Below are 16697 nucleotides of genomic sequence, written 5' to 3'. Positions count from 1 at the left end.
AGTAGAGGGCGGGCCTGAGTTCCCCCCATCCCCCCAACTCCCTATTGGGTACAGGAGGAGTTGACTTGGACTGTAGGTCCCACCAGAGGGGAAGGTCCCTGGCCTGTCCCCCGACCCACTAGGTGGACCAGCAGAGACCGTGGGGATTGTTCTCCTTCCTTTCCCCCATGCTGGCCAGTGATGAGGTTATCTGAGTGAATGGCGGATTTGAGCCCCTGAGGGCTACTGCAAATCTCTGAGGCAAGCAAAATCCTCCAATAAGCACAGGACCCACCAAGGTAGAGGAGGAACTTTGTCACAAGACATAAGATGTTCCATTGAGTTCAGGATCAGGGCCAAAACTTTTATGAAATAGTGGTGTGCAAAACTTCCGTTTCCATTGGTCAGTATGACTGAAGCCCATGACTAAGATAGCAAGTATTTTCCCAGAAAGATACAAACACATATTATGGTTATGTGCCATTTAATATTTGTTAAGTGGATAGTGCTTTCCAAGTTACAAACTAGTTTAAAATACAAAGGTTGAAGTCCTCTCTAAGGTTTTTGTAACATAAATATAATATAGAGAGATGAGTGGATATTATAAAAAGTTGCAACGTTATCACGTCAAATTTTTATGACAAATTAAGAACTCTATTTTTCCTTTTATAGGTGATCAAGTAGCCATGTATTCTGACCTCTCCTTCACATTTCCAGTTCGAGATGTTGCCTTTCATCCACATGAACACATGGTGTCATTTTGTGCCTTTGGTCAAAACCAGCCAATACTTGTATACATTTATGATTATAAAGGTACTGTAGAGCATTTCTTGATGCATAAGAATCTTGGTAGCTGTTTGTTTCACTTTTTAGAAGCGACTTGCAAAGGTTCTTTTTTAAAAACAAACAAACAAAACAGAACATCAAAACCTGCCGTGCAAGAATTGTGCTGAAATCTCTAAACCAGTTTAAGATCAGCACAGAAATAGCTTCCAATTTACCTTTCTGTCATGATTTTGCATGACTGAATTCCAGACTTGTCCTCACTTCTCTCTCCAGATCATACCCTCAGCAATCTATGTTGTGCTAGTGATATCATGTCAATCATTAGAACCATATTTCAGTCTTTGGCTGGATTATGGAGTCAGGCAAATTTACATTTTCGCAAAGTACACATAGTTTAATGAAAACCTTAATGTTTTATGCTTGATGGGATATAAAATAATTTTTAAAAGCTGTATACAAATGGTTTAATTGTTGAGGAAAATCTAGGCTCTCTTGGTCCTCTGTAGGCAAACTCACATCTGCAGTGGAATTCCATAGCAACTGAGTTATCATCAGGGATCCTAGAAATCTATTTGTTTTGGAAAAACATGGAATTTATGTTTTTACAGAGAATCTTTGAGATTTTACATTTTGTGGAGGGAAAAAAAATAACCAAAAAACCATATACAATAGAACCATGTTTATCCAAGCCTCCATTATCCAGCTCACTGTATTAAGCAAACTGGGGCTGTCAGCCCTGGGTGGTGGGGTTTGGGCAGCCAACCCCGGCAATGGGACCCCCTATTGTGGCTAGGGAAGCTAAAAGTTCAGTTTGCAGAAAAACATGGATTTTTGTGGGTTTTTATTGGAGAATTTTGGGATTTTTTATCACAGAAAATGAGATCCCCGGCTATCTCTAACATAGAGTTAATTGTAGACTTAATTAGTCTTTTAAACTGGTAGGTTTCTTGATTTTTAAATTTTGTTGGTTATTATTCAGTAGCATCACTCTTTTCTTTGTTGCGGATGTTGTTTCAGTTGTCATGTTTCATCTTAATGGCAGATATGACAAAGGTGTGTATATATAATATATTAAGAAGATATATGTATATATATTTACTTTTTTTCCTGTTTACATCTGCTGTAAAGTAATTGCATTTTGTGCTGATAAAGATGAATAGTTAATGCAAAATATTACATTTTCCATTTAGTTGCTGTCTTGATAATATAGAGTGAATAATTAAAACAAAAAAAGCAACACTCCTACTAACTTTATATTAAGGTTCAAATCCTCCGTCTACTGTACAGACATGATTTTATTGAACTAATTAAAGTGAAAGAATTAATGGTCAATATTAAATGCTAACTTTTAGTCTACTAATAAATCTATTCTGTTTAGCTGTTTAACTAGAGAACCACAGATAATTGTCTCTTTTATTAAAAACTGATTGTAGGCCTGACTCAGGAAAATACTTAAGCATATTCTCAAATCTGTCCCTGTTCAGGAGAGCATTTAAGCATGTGTGTTAGTATTTTCTTCAACAGGGATGCTTTCCTAAATTGGGGCCCATCACAGTTCTGGAAAGCACTCTGCAAAGAAACAAACTATTATTTCCTGCAAGTAATACATATTTATCATGTCAAATTAAAGCTGAGAACTAATTTGCAGTATGGCTACATAGATATTTGTTAATATGCATATAAATTATATTAATAAAAGTGAAGAAAATTAGCTATTTGAAATCACTAAACAAAATTACATTCTTGAATTAGACAGATTTCATAGCTGTTTAACTATGTACCTCCTGGAAATTCATTTTCTATTTAATGGAAAACATGGTTGAATCTTGAACAATCAAACAGGATCACACTGAGGTTATATTGATAGTTAAAGTCATCTGTTGTTTTAACAAAGTTACTGATCTTTTGTCATCAGTAAGCCATTTCATAGGTTGTGGTCTTTCGGGCATAATCTGTATGACATACCAAGGTACAATCCAGACTGAGTAGCCATGTCACCTCTGCTCTCGAACCTTGGGTGCCCTTTAAAATGCTTTGCTACTATAGCCTACAGTCTGCTCACAAAAAGCTTCCAGCATGCAAGTCACTCCCAGCTGTGTATGTGCTGCAGCCAGCCACACCTTTGCTCTTACCAGCCTTGATAATACTGCAGGGTGACCCAGCACATCCACAGTCTTCGAATTCCCCCTAGATATGTGTGTGTTCTGTACTTCCCAGCCCTCTCCTGGACAATACAGGTTTATATAAGATCTGTTATTGCTTTACTAGAAATAATATGCATGCACCTTGTTACCCCCAAATGGAGTCTCACAGATACTTCAGTGTAAACACACTGGATTAGATAAACAATGAAACAAGTTTATAAACTATAAAGAGAGATTTTAAGTGAATACAAGTAATGAGGGGCATAAAAGTCAGAAATGGTTACAGGGAAAATAAAGATGAAATGCAACTGGTGCCTAACTTAACAAGCTATGTTAAATTCAAAGCAGAGTTTTCTCATCACATGCACTAAGCAGTCTTACTGACCAAACTTCTTAGGTTAGGACAACTTTTCAAGTTCAATGGCTGCTTCCTTTGTCCTTTCTGGTGCAGTGAATTGAAGGACAGAGGGAGTGGAGGAATGTTTGTCCTTCCTTTTTATAGTGTTAGCCCCTCTCCTGAAAAACATTTCTAAGTGAGATTCAGGACACAGAGTCTATAGGGAAGGACATTCCCTGCTGCTTTTTCCTAACGTGTTGGAGCTTCTTTTGTTTCTCTTCCTGCTTGATGACTCTGTTTACTGCTTAAATGCAAATTAAGTAGCACATATTTCTTTGAGACAGACCTGTTTGCCAACCTCAGTTTGGAACATGTGTGAAGAACAGCATACAGTGGAATCGTATAACTTCACACACAATGCTGCCACAGACATTTTCCCAGAACAATAATGACCAGCAAATTATGAGTTTTCAGATAATACCTCACAAGGCAGATATTGAACAAAGATTATTACAATAATGTGTCGGGTGTGGACACGGGTACATTCTGACACAGTCTGCTACTAACTTTTTCTTCGTTTTTGGTTAAAAATATTTGCTTTGCTTTCAGAAGATGATTTTATTGCATTGGTGTTAAGGAGTTAATCATACAGTAATATTAATTTTAGTCACTAGTACCATTTTTTAGGATTTCCATAGTTTGACTTAGATCAGCTGGTTTAAAAATACCCTCTAATGTTTACAATGGGCAAATTTTAAATAAGGAATGCTGAAATCCTTTGTCTTCCTGATGCCACAATCTAGAAACTGTAAAAGCCAAGTGTGTGGTTAAAAGGCAGCTGGGCTCAACTTTTATCAAGATAATACCTGTTAACGCTGGTACCTGGCAGCTAGCCCATGTGATTGTCTAATTGGACCCTAATGGCCCTGCAATGGATATTGCCAAAAGCCTTTTCCCAAAACCTGAGGTTCCCAGCCCCTGAGCTGTTTTGCTGAATATCTCACTCTGCATGACTAGGCCTGCTCCTGTAGGATATCTCCTGTGCCTAAATGTGTTCAGTTGTCAACTTTAGATATTTTTCTCAAAGACAGTTCTCTAAATGAGCTCAGTGCTGCTGGGCTGGAAGAACCTCCGGGCAACCTTAGTAGAAGAAGCAGTGAGGCTACAGAGAGAAAGAAGTAGCAGCGTCTGGTAGCAGAAAGAAGTAACTGAAATACAAGCTCAGGGTCTTCAGTCCAAGTTACCCATCGGTACCACTTGGTGACTTCCTTGAGCACCTGCTGGACTGGACCCAGCAAGTTACTAACCTCAACTGAACTAGAAGCCTGCATTTTAATTTAGTCGTCATACTTCATCCTTTAGTTTGTGTTTCCAAATGTACTTGGTGTTTTCAATTTTACTTTTCCTTAATTGTATGGAAAATTGACCTTTTTAAAATAAAAATGGTCTGCAATAGAGCCCTTGTTTATCCAAACCCATTTCTGAAAACAGTCTTTTTCATGTATCTTGGTAGTTTCCTAGACATGAATTAATTACTGGTACATAATCTCTCCTTTATCTCAACCTGGGTTTATTTGAATAAATTTAATCCCCCTCTTTCCATTTGGAAAAACAGTATTCTTCCATATTGCTACTTGCAGTTACGTTAATCAGTTGTAATCTATTTTATTTGTGTAAAAATAAATAAGAATCGGAAGTTAGAAAATGTATGATTTGCTTGAATTCAATGCCAGTCACCTACTTTTTTGACTTGTGTAGGATAGACTTATTAAGGTAATATTTTACTAATATTTTTATCAAGGGAAAACTACTGCTGATTAAAGGTTGTGATGAATCAGCTCAGTGTTAGAGGATGGTGAATACTAACAGTGGGAGGAAATCAGACTTCTGTGTGGGGAGAGAAGAAAGAGGGAATTCTGGAATCAAGACATGAGAGAAGCTGCTCTTTTTGGAGATCCTTGAACAGGGATGATATGGCAGGAGGGAGATGGACCAGCAGAGAGAGGGAGAAGAGTGGCAGAAGGGAGTCAGACCTACAGAAGTGTACTCTGGAAAAGGAAGCACTGGGAAAGGGTGGCAGGAGGGAACCTGGCACATAAGGCCAAAGTCTTTTGCACTGTTAAGCATGGAACGAGGGGATTTTCTCTAAACTTTACATTTGGCTTTCTTGATAGCACCTTTATCATACATTTTGATAGAGATTCAGTGGAACCAGAGCAGGCACACGTGACAATTGTCAGCTGAATTCTTTGTGTTTTGGTCACTGAATACTAATACTGCACTATTCCTTATATTCCTAGACTAACTGAACTTAAATTGTAGATTCATCACATCCATACTATTGGCATGTTCAGAATACTGCACCTAACTTTTAAATTATTTTGCCGAGGGTTTTATATAATTTACTCTTTTCTTGTTCATATGTTGTATGCACTGATGCCCTGTATTTCTAGGGGGAGCTGGTAGTGACCCTTATATTTAGGGTCCTTAACACTTTCCATTGTTAAAGATTCCTATGATTCTTTTTTGAGACGCTCCTAACATCTCCATTGTTTGCAGAAGGACTTTGAAATTTGACAGGGAGAAAGCCCTCAGGCTAGAAAAGTTCCTTTTCTTTGTCCCATGAAATCCCATTTGGGTTTTGCTGAGTTACAAACTGTTTAAAGTTGTCAATTCCCTTTTCTTGCTTATGTTCCTCAAGAACTTTCACAGCATACCAAAATAACTGAACCTTAATTTTCTAAAGAACTAGGCCCACACTCTGGTAAAACAGCAGTAGCAGATTGGTAGTGGGAACACCAGGGAGCTGCCACCACAGCAGTAGAAATGGGGTGGTGAGAGACTCTGGCTGGGTGGGGTTACCTCCTTTGATTATCCCAGGGACCCAGCACATTGCCCTGGCAGCCTGTCCGCCTTTCTGGGAGTACCATGTTGGACAACAATTCCCACCACATTGGATGCAGGGAGTATTAGAGAGTGCTAAGTTGGGCCAGGCTTCTCTTGGACCCAGCTCATGGTGCCATCAGGTCATCAATGCTTCTCCCTTCCCGGAGAGAACAACCTATCCTTTTAACCGCTACTGTAATTAGACCTGTAGCTCAAGTGATAAGTCTGTCCAGTAGTGAAAGTTCAGGTTTCAGCCTTGATATTCTAGTGATATGTGATATAGGGTTTGTTACATAGTGAGACATAATGAGATTTAGTTTTATTATATTCCTTTAAAAATACAAAAACCCTAAATTACATACAAACAACCCTAAGATAAGTCATTTAGATTTCAAAGTCAACAGAGATTTATGCCCATGCAACTTTAGTATTGCGGCCTTGTTGTATGCATTATGATACAGTCTTTAATGGCAATAATCACATCCTATTCTTTGGCACAAGATCTCTGCCTCATTACATGGACATGGGGACAGAATTAAGGTTGCCTAGGCAATTGTAAAACTGGCCTTTCTTAACTCAACTATGTAACCTAAATAACTTTCTTTTAATGTAGGGTTTTTATATATAATTTATCTTTATCTTGTTCAGCAAAGTCTTAGAATTTAATATGACCTATGAACTCAGTGTGGTTTGTTTCACGGAACTATTAAGACTTGACTTAAAATGTTAATGTTGATTATTTCTGCAGTTGCACAGCAGGAGGCTGAAATAGTAAAAGATCTCAATGGGTCACTCGCATCAACAACATCCAGAGGGCCACAAATTCTTAGCAATTCTTCTCATATTTCTGCACAGAAAGATTCAACAATGTCTCCAGCAAATCAATTTGTCAGTGTTGCAAGAGTATCTATGAGAATGCAGAAAGTGAAGCAGAAACTTGACTCTGTTATGGTATGTCAAATTTATTTATATTTCCAAGAAAATTGTAAAGTCCTCTCATACAATGCCTATATTCTATATAGCACAAGCACATATTACAAAACATCTGTATATTGTTTGTAGGTCTATTCTCCTTTTGATAAATGAATATAACTCCCATTATTGTCAATGCACTTATTGTGCCTGTTCAGAGACTAGATCATGTAAATATAAGTTATTTTCGATATCTGTTTTTTACCACCCATCAGTGACCAGAGGTTCTTTTGGCAACACCCATTAGCATTAATGTGAATTACATACCTACATATCCTGACTGTTTTTAAGGGATCCATCTTCATCATATTTTTGCTTTTTAGAAGATAAAATTTGGTGGCATTCACAATTCAGCTAGTCATGTCTAAGATGTACAGCACCCCCTGAAAATTCTTTCCTCACCTCGGTAGTAATAATAATATTTCCACTTAAAGTATAGGCAAAAAATAGTCCTGTCTCTAAGTTACACAAGGAGTATTAATACTAATTAGAGGAAATTCTTGTGTGCTTGATATGTTTCAAGACACACAATACCTAACCTTGTATGGGATAACAGTGCCTTCAGATTTTAATCTAGTACTGTGCCTTGATACATATATATGACATAGTTCTACTCAACTATGGTTAATAAGAGATCAATAATTAAATCTGAAAAACAAAGTTTTACTGATAAATAAATATTTCTGATGTAATTGGAGGCAAAAAACCAAATTATACAGCCACCATACATCTCTGTGAAAAGCGAACAACATCCTTATATCAGAATCAAGAAAAGAACTTTGCAAGTCTTGAATGAACACACACAATTAAAATTTTTGGCATTGCTTAAAAATGACAAACGTTTATGTCTCTGGTAAGTTACATAGTTATGCTATATCTTTCAAGACAGTAAACTCACATGACTATAATACTAATTCAGAAATATTCATGCAATTACTAAATAGTTTTATGGAGGTTTCATTTTTTAATTAAAATGCATTTGTTGGTTTGACCTCACTAGTATTTAAATTTTAAAATAATTGCTTGTTATAGAAAATTTACTGTTATCTCACCTGCTTTTTCTTTTAGTAATCATTAAATTGAAGAAACTTGTTCAATTATATATTTGCACATAAGATCATGTTTACTTGAGTGATAGGTAGTTAGGAAACATCCAACCACAATTATTTTATCATTAAATTTCATTCTTTAAATCAATATAATTAAATGTGATTAGGTCCACGTGTATCCTGATAATCTAGTTTATCTATGCATTAAAGGCTAAATTTTTTACCATATGTCTGAATTGTATCTACAACTTTTGCAGAAGCATACACAAAACTACCCATTTTTCATACATCAATGAGCTTTCCATACATAACTTGCACACACCTGCATTTTGCCTGTGCAAATTTGGCATCTACATTGAAAAAATTAACCATTTGGGCTCAATGTTGATCTGATTATATATAAGCATATATCCTTTTTATTCCTTTATGTGTCTTCTCCATTCCTGGAATAGCTTCTGCTTGAGCAATGAAGAATCATTTTCAGTCAAGTTGTGGCCACTACCTTCTGTGCCACTCTTTGTACCCAGTCAACCTTGCTTCTCTCTTGTCAGGAGGGGGGCATTCGTGAATAAAGCAAGAAGCTTCCTTTTCTCCCCTTTTCTCCATGGTAAAGCATGCAGCCTTGGAAGCATTCCTATCCTTTGTTAGCCCAGAGAATGGGAGACTAGAGCAAAGAACTGAATCTTGGTCTCTGCTTTAGCAGTGCACAGCACTAGTACTAGGAGATCAAGCCAGGCTATATTTAGTAAAATGAGTTACTGTATATTATCTTAAGCTTAAAAGAGATGCCAGAATTTTCTTTGTGAATCAAGTGTTGTTGATTGGCCTCTGCCTCTCAGAGAAATTGGATTGATATACACTATAGTAAATCTTGGCAGCACTTCCTATTTATCTGTGCTTCAGGGGATTAATCTTGATAATTCTCTCAATTTAAAATAAACTTCAGTGACAAAACATTTAATGCCTAAGTGTTCGCCTAACATAGCAAGTCACTAAAAAATTCTTTGTATTGGATTTCTCTATTTGTATAGTAAAATTCCCACTATCCATTAGCGGCAAAAATACCAATTTAGCTTTTTCATTATCAGAAGATTGTGTAGTATTTCTCATTATGTGGTTGTGGGGAGGAGATTTCATACTGTTACATTAGGACTGTGAAATGACACTTTTGAAATATCCAGAATTAAACTACTAACTTAATTGCTATCATTTTAGAAGTAAGAAAAGCCTAGTATTTTACAGCGCTTGTAACAAGTCCATTTTTCCTTCTTAGTGCTGGAGTCAGCCATGTATTGGCTGAGTTATCTCGGATGCCAAACTACTCCTGAGCAATATTACACACACCCCTTTTTTTTCTTCAATTTTTTCATGTACTTTTCTCAATACTTTTTTTTGGAAATTTTTATTGAAAAAAATTGTTAAAGTGATAACTGAAAATTTTCATTTATTGAAAACCTGCAACCAGTATAGGTGTGAAGGCTTTTAAGAGCAGCGACAACAGAAGGTTAGGATTTAAAATTAAGAGATCTCACCTTTTGTACAAACTGTAAAAATCACTGTGGTTTTTGTGGTCTTCCAGCATATACTTACCTCAGAGAACCTTTAGTATGAGAGAAACTAGGAGCTTTTTACTTCAGGTGACTTCTAATCACTTATAATGTGCTAATTCATAGCATTATTCTATCTGACTACAAAATCTGATTTTGGAAAATCCTTCAAATTGTCCCCTTATAGAATATACTGGAGATGTAAAATATCTCCCTACTGGTAAAAACCAGAAATTTACAGAACTTGTGCCACTGTGCCTCTGAAAGAGTATGCAGCCTTTTCGACAAAAATTTGAAGCACTGGTGAAACATGATACTGATAATATCTAAACCAGTGGTTTTCAACCTTTTCTCATTTGCAGACCCCTAAAAAAAATTCAAATGGAGATGCGGACCCCTTTGGAAATACTGAACATAGTCTGCAGGCTCCCGGGGTCCATGGACCACTGTTCTATGGTAATGACAACCTTTTGTGGACCCCATAGACAAAGTCTGCGGACTCCCATGGGTTCACAGGTTGAAAACCATTGATCTAAGTGATCAAGTAGAAGAAGCTGGCAACTTGTCCTTTTTGTCTGCATTAAAGACTAAGAGGCAGATCCTCAGCTTGTGTAAATTATCATAGCTCCATTGCCAATGTACTGAGGATCTCCCTCCACACCCTCTCCCCTCAAGGCCTTCTCTAATTTAGTACATCCTGGAATACCTTGCGTAACAACTTTGGCTTTGAATTCAGGTCAGAAAGATAGGGGTTCCCATAACAGCTATTACAGGTTTCCATGGAGAAACAGAAAATCTCAAGATGAGTATACACCAAATGATCGAAACGTTGTAAAAGCAGTGTTAGTCTTGTGGATATTTTAGTACCGGTATAGGCAGAAGGAGTGGGATCCCTGAACTCAGTCAGTTCTGTATTAGAAAATCTTCATCTGCCACCTCTTAAATGTAGTACTGATATTCTGTAATCTATGCTGAAGTTGCCCCCTTTCTCTTCCCAAAGAAGCTTTAGCTTTCCTCCAAAATAACCTTGCATGCACAATTTCTAGTGAGCCATTTTTATTAAACCTGACTTCCCATGTTTGAAGTAGGACAATAAATCTAATGCTGTTTGTAATTAGAAATAATAAACTGTTTTCACTCCAAATTTAAAACATTTAAATCCACAAAAATGGTACAATATAAAAATAGTACCCTACCTACTTATTAAAGGTAATTGAACAACATGCTAGATCTTGGATTAAACTCATGTTTATAATGCATTATGAGAACTATGTTCTAAATTCATATGTTTTATTTCTAAGTTTCTGTTTTGCTAGATAAGGGTGTAAATAGGTATGGATGAGGAATCCTACTGTAAAGATGTGTTTGTCTTTTAATTTTACAAAAATGTTTCTTCTACATATTTTAAATACTATAAGTGCTCCCTCAGTAGAGAACAGGATGTAAAATGGATTTCAATAGATTCCCACACCTAAAAGGATTAATGCACACATTTATTAAATTTATTTTACCTAGACACACAAACACTGTAATGGGACAACTCTGCCTTAATAGGTTCTCTTGGCACCCAATCTAATTACAAGATAATTCTCTACAAACACACTGCATATAGCCTGCAAACAATCAAATGCCTAAATTAGTAAAAATAAATATAGGTAGAGGGGAAAGCCTGAGGTATTAAAACAAAAAGACATAGAAAAGACTTATGAGAGACTTGCAGAGTTTATTTATAATTAGACTTTTTGTAATTGATAATAGGTTGGAGAGGGAAAGCATTTCTATGTGTGACATTCTATGTGTTGAACAGCTGTATCCCTCAATTCTCCAACCTGGGGTACCTTTTTTACACTGCTGTGCTGTGAAAGTGACCATTACTGGTCTGCTCTCAAACAGACTCTAACTTGTAAATTACTCCCAGCTGTATTATATATAAGTGCTCTAGCCAGTGACTCCTGAATTATATTACAGAGTAACACCAGCAAATTCCCAGTCCCAGACCTGTCCCTAGAAATGTGTGTCTTGTACTGCCCAGTATTCTCCTGGACAACACAAGCTCATAGGAAGTTTATTTCATTATTAGAAAATTATAATCACAAACCTTGTTATCTCAAATTGAGTTTCCCAAACACTTCAATCCAAATACACACTGGTTTAGTTAAAACAAACAAGTTTATTAACAGAAAGTTAGATTTTAAGTGATTGCAAGTAATGAGGCATAAAAGTTAGAATTGGTTTTGAAGAAATATAAAATAAAACACAAACTAATACCTAACTTAATAAACTAAGTGAACTTAAAACAAAAGGGTCTTTCTCATCACCTGTTTTTTTTGCAGTCTTACTGTCTGGATGCCTTTTAGCAAAAACCCCTCCCCCAGTCCCGTGCTTCTTACCTTGTCCTTCAGGCATTGTGGATGTTGTGGGCAGAGAGAAAGGGCAGAGAGATGATTTGTGTCCTCTGTTCTCACTTCTTATAGTTATTTTCCTATTTGAAAATCATCATCATCTGAGTTTCAGGAGAAAGAGAGTCTGTGGGATGGGAACCTCCAGCTGTTTATTTACCAACATGTACACTTCTCCCTCACACCCTTTTTCCTGACAAGAATGGCCCCTTAACCAGGTGATAGTCCATTTGATTACACTGACACCTGGCTGAGGTGCTGGCTAGCCTTTAGTCTCTGGGGAACTGGTTTGAAGCTGTTTTCGTAGACTTGGAACATGTTTTACACAGCAAAATTTTATAATTTTACATACAATGGTGACGCACATATTTTACCAGGACAGTAAAGTTCAGCAGATTACAAGTTTTCAAATGATATCTCACAAGGCATACATTGTACAAAATTTATCATAGTCCTGGAAAAAGGATTAACATAAAGGTACTGACTGTGACACTATGTAGGCATTGTTTGTTAGTTGTGACTTCAGGTTGTTGTGTTTTGTCATTTACTAGTTCGATTTCTAATCTGCATGTTTCCAATTGTCAACAGGGTGCAGAAGCACTTTGAAGAGTAACATTGATAAGGGGTGTGTGTATGAAAATAGAGTATATATACCTTTTTTCCCACCAGCTGCGGCTGTTGTCCACACAATCTGTGATATGTAATAAAATTTTTGGAGCCCTAAACAAGATGAAAATGTTTCTTTCAACTAAGGGGGAACACCACATAGGATATGACATAAACTTCTCTTTCCCAAAAAAGTCTCCATTAAGCAAAAGAATGCAATGCAGTGCAGAGAAGGCAATGCACTTCAAACATGAATTGAAGTGCTAAAGTAAACTGAAAAGAAATATTGTATTAGAAAAAAAATTAAACAGTTTATTACAATATAATTTATTGTGCTAATATAGGATTTAATAGAACCCCACACTATTAATATTCACAGGAAAGATATGTTCTGACTATAATAAGATTAAATTTATTTTTAACTAGTCAATATGAGAGATATACAGGACTTTTATATATCTTATAGCTACAAGATTCTGTAAGCATCATGTTCTTTTTTTAAGATGCCAGCCAAATGTAATTCTGGAATAGTAACTGTACAAAAATGGCACAAAGGCACAAACATATTTTAAAACAATGTGTTTAATTTAACAACTAAATAAATAAAAGTGAAAGCATAAGTTGGTTTGACATCTCCTCATTGCATGTTACCATAAAGTACAGTGCAACATGGTGCATCTTTACTTTGTTTTTCCTACCAACTATATCCCAGTAAGGTCTAGATTTTTATCTCTGATCTGGCTCCTGTGTGCTGCGTAGATTGCTGTAGCTCCTACTGAGACTAGCGCAAATCAGCCTGCAGAATCTGTAAACTGTAACCAGTTCTCCATTTCCCCACTCTCCTGTGCCAAGTATATATCGGCATAGAAGAGAAAATGCTTCTTAAATAATATCACTATAAAATGTAAAATAAGAGCAGAAGGAAAGCTAAATTGGGTAGAAAAAGTGAGGAATATGTTTTCAGTTGAAAATTGAAATTACAGGGAGTGTATGTGTGAGAGCGAGAGAGAAAGAAGCGGGTCTTTAATGTTATCTCTGCTACATTATAGCTATCAGAATTTGAATTGTACTCTGATCTGTTGTACCTAGGATTTAAGTGCTTGTAAAACACAGTAACAGTGATTACTAGGGTAGTGCACTGAGGGCCAAATCCTCCTCTCTGTTCAAAGCTTGAATAAATGGGCTCTGTCATCCTCTATTGAAGTTAGAGGAAGAGGATTGAAATTGTCCTGTGGGTTGATGGACAGAGACTATGCTAGAGATGCTATGAATGCCAAGTGATCAAGGTGGTTTCCATTAGGATGGGGGGGTATTTTGACAAGTAGATCCACTGTCTCCATCTCTTCTGTTATCCATCCCCTTTATGATCTTAACGTCGCACAGCTCAGGAGCATGCCTGTGGATTGTTAATTCTCCTGTGTAGGCTTTTCACAGCCTGCCCTTCTGTGTGCAGTAAAACAATAATAGCACAACTGCTTTTGGTCCCTGCATGCCAGCAGAAACATAAATGTTCGAATGTCATGGAAATCTGCCAGAGAAAGTTCTCCAAACAAACCAAAGGACTGAGACCACCAAAGGGTTGTATTCCCACTCTGGTGGATTTTACTTTACATAAACCTAACCTTTAGAAGAATGAGAGAAGAGAGGGGACATACACAACCCTCCACAGTCCCTCAACTTACTTGAAAAGTTGTTCCTTGAAAAAGTTATCCTCCGTCCCATGGTTGCTTTCCCCCAATTCTTTCCTCCCCATGGGATGGGATTGATTTCTATCTCTTGTAGGCTCTTCTTCTGGCAGCTCATTGTTTCCCCTCCTTTGCTCTCTGGCTGTCACTCTCAGCAGCAGCTGGCTCCAGCTCTGTCATCCTTCTGTAAACAACTGATAGGTAGCTGCAGAGAACAGAACTAATTGCTGCTGAGAGGCAGAAAGGGGGCTTGGACAAGTCAGACTGTTGGGGGGCCACTGAGCTGCTGGGAGAGGAACAGCTCAGAGAAAAAATCTCCTGTGCTGCTATAGTCCTGCTGTAGGGATTTTGGTTGAGACACCAATTACCAGAGAGGGATTTTTGCAAACCCGAAACTGTCCCAGACAAAGTAGGTCTGCTTGCAGCTATCCACAAGGGTTTGGGGGGCAAAGAGCAGAGCAGCATTGTGTTAGAGGTACATGCACAAGAATATGAACTTGTTTTCACAGGTTACGTTGTTAGAAAGCTAACCTTGGTAGGATACAGTTGTGCTGAAAATATGATGTGGTTTGGTTGTAGTTTGGAGAGGTTTTTTGGATATGCTTTCCATTATTTAATGGTTTGCAATGCAATAGCCCCTTGTTTGTGGCTTGTATACTGGAAGATACAAAATTAACATGTCACATGTTAAGTGAATTATAAACAGGCTAACTGACAGGTCTCAAAGTGTAATTATAAATGGGAAATCATCTTTGACTAGTTCCTGTAGGAATCAGTTCTTGGCCTTATGCTATTTAGCATTTTTATCAGTGACATGGAAGAAAGCATAAAGTCATTACTGATAAAATTTGCAGATGACACAAAAATTGGGGGAGTAACAAATGATGAAGAGGACAGTTACTGATACAGAGTGATATGGATTGTTTGTAAAGCTAGGCGCAGACTAACAATGTGTTTTAATAGAGCCAAACGTAAAAGTATACACAGGAACAAAGAAAGGATAAGTGCAGGGTCCTGCACTTAGGATGGAAGAATCCAATGCACCGCTACAGACTAGGGACCGAATGGCTAGGCAGCAGTTCTGCGGAAAAGGACCTAGGGGTGACAGAGGACGAGAAGCTGGATATGAGTCAGCAGTGTGCCCTTGTTGCCAAGAAGGCCAATGGCATTTTGGGATGTATAAGTAGGGGCATAGCGAGCAGATCGAGGGACGTGATCGTTCCCCTCTATTCGACATTGGTGAGGCCTCATCTGGAGTACTGTGTCCAGTTTTGGGCCCCACACTTCAAGAAGGATGTGGATAAATTGGAGAGAGTCCAGTGAAGGGCAACAAAAATGATTAGGGGTCTAGAACACATGACTTATGAGGAGAGGCTGAGGGAGCTGGGATTGTTTAGCCTGCAGAAGAGAAGAATGAGGGGGGATTTGATAGCTGCTTTCAACTACCTGAAAGGGGGTTCCAAAGAGGATGGCTCTAGACTGTTCTCAATGGTAGCAGATGACAGAACGAGGAGTAATGGTCTCAAGTTGCAGTGGGGGAGGTTTAGATTGGATATTAGGAAAAACTTTTTCACTAAGAGGGTGGTGAAACACTGGAATGCGTTACCTAGGGAGGTGGTAGAATCTCCTTCCTTAGAGGTTTTTAAGGTCAGGCTTGACAAAGCCCTGGCTGGGATGATTTAACTGGGAATTGGTCCTGCTTCGAGCAGGGGGTTGGACTAGATGACCTTCAGGGGTCCCTTCCAACCCTGATATTCTATGATTCTATGGGCTATTCAAAAGGGCTAATGTGATTCTTGGATGTATAAACAGGGATCATTGAGTAGGCGGTGATAGGTGTTATAACCTCCGTATTTGGCACTGGTGCGACTGCTGCTGGAATACTGTGTCCAGTTCTGGTGTCCACAATTCAAGGAGGATTTTGATAAATTGGAGAAGGTTCAGAGAAGAGCCACAAGAATGGTTAAAGGGTTAGAAAACCTGCCTTAAGTGAGAGATTCAAGGACCTCAATCTGTTCATTGTGACAAGGAGAATGTTACGGGTAACTTGATCACAGTCTGTAAGTACCTACATGGGGAACAAAACGTTGATAACAGGCTCCTTAATCTAGCAGAAAAAGGTATAACACGACCCAATGGCTGGAAATTGATGCTTGACAAATTCAGATTGGAAATAAGGTATATGTTTTTAACAGTAAGGGTAATTAGTCATTGAACAATTTACCAAGAGTTGTGGTGGACTTTCTGTAACTGGTAATTTTGAAATCAGGGTTGGATTTTTTTTCTACAAGATATGTTCTAGTTCAA

General features: G+C 37.7%; 1 protein-coding gene across 8 annotated transcripts in view; it reads left to right on the top strand.

The window, feature by feature from the left end:
* The window catches only part of AHI1 (Abelson helper integration site 1), a 188530-nt gene that overhangs the window by 64655 nt on the left and 107178 nt on the right, over positions 1–16697 (top strand). For all 8 annotated transcript variants that reach the window (XM_073337383.2, XM_073337381.2, XM_073337386.2 and 5 more), the window contains 2 exons: positions 652–792; positions 6881–7083. In XM_073337383.2, the coding sequence (XP_073193484.1) occupies positions 652–792; positions 6881–7083 (344 nt within the window). The remainder of the gene's footprint in view (positions 1–651; positions 793–6880; positions 7084–16697) is intronic.

Source organism: Lepidochelys kempii, chromosome 3 (assembly GCF_965140285.1).
Source record: "Lepidochelys kempii isolate rLepKem1 chromosome 3, rLepKem1.hap1, whole genome shotgun sequence".
Taxonomy (NCBI): domain Eukaryota; kingdom Metazoa; phylum Chordata; order Testudines; family Cheloniidae; genus Lepidochelys; species Lepidochelys kempii.
The sequence above is the reverse complement of the archived record's forward strand: the minus strand, read 5'-3'. Positions and strand labels throughout refer to the sequence as shown.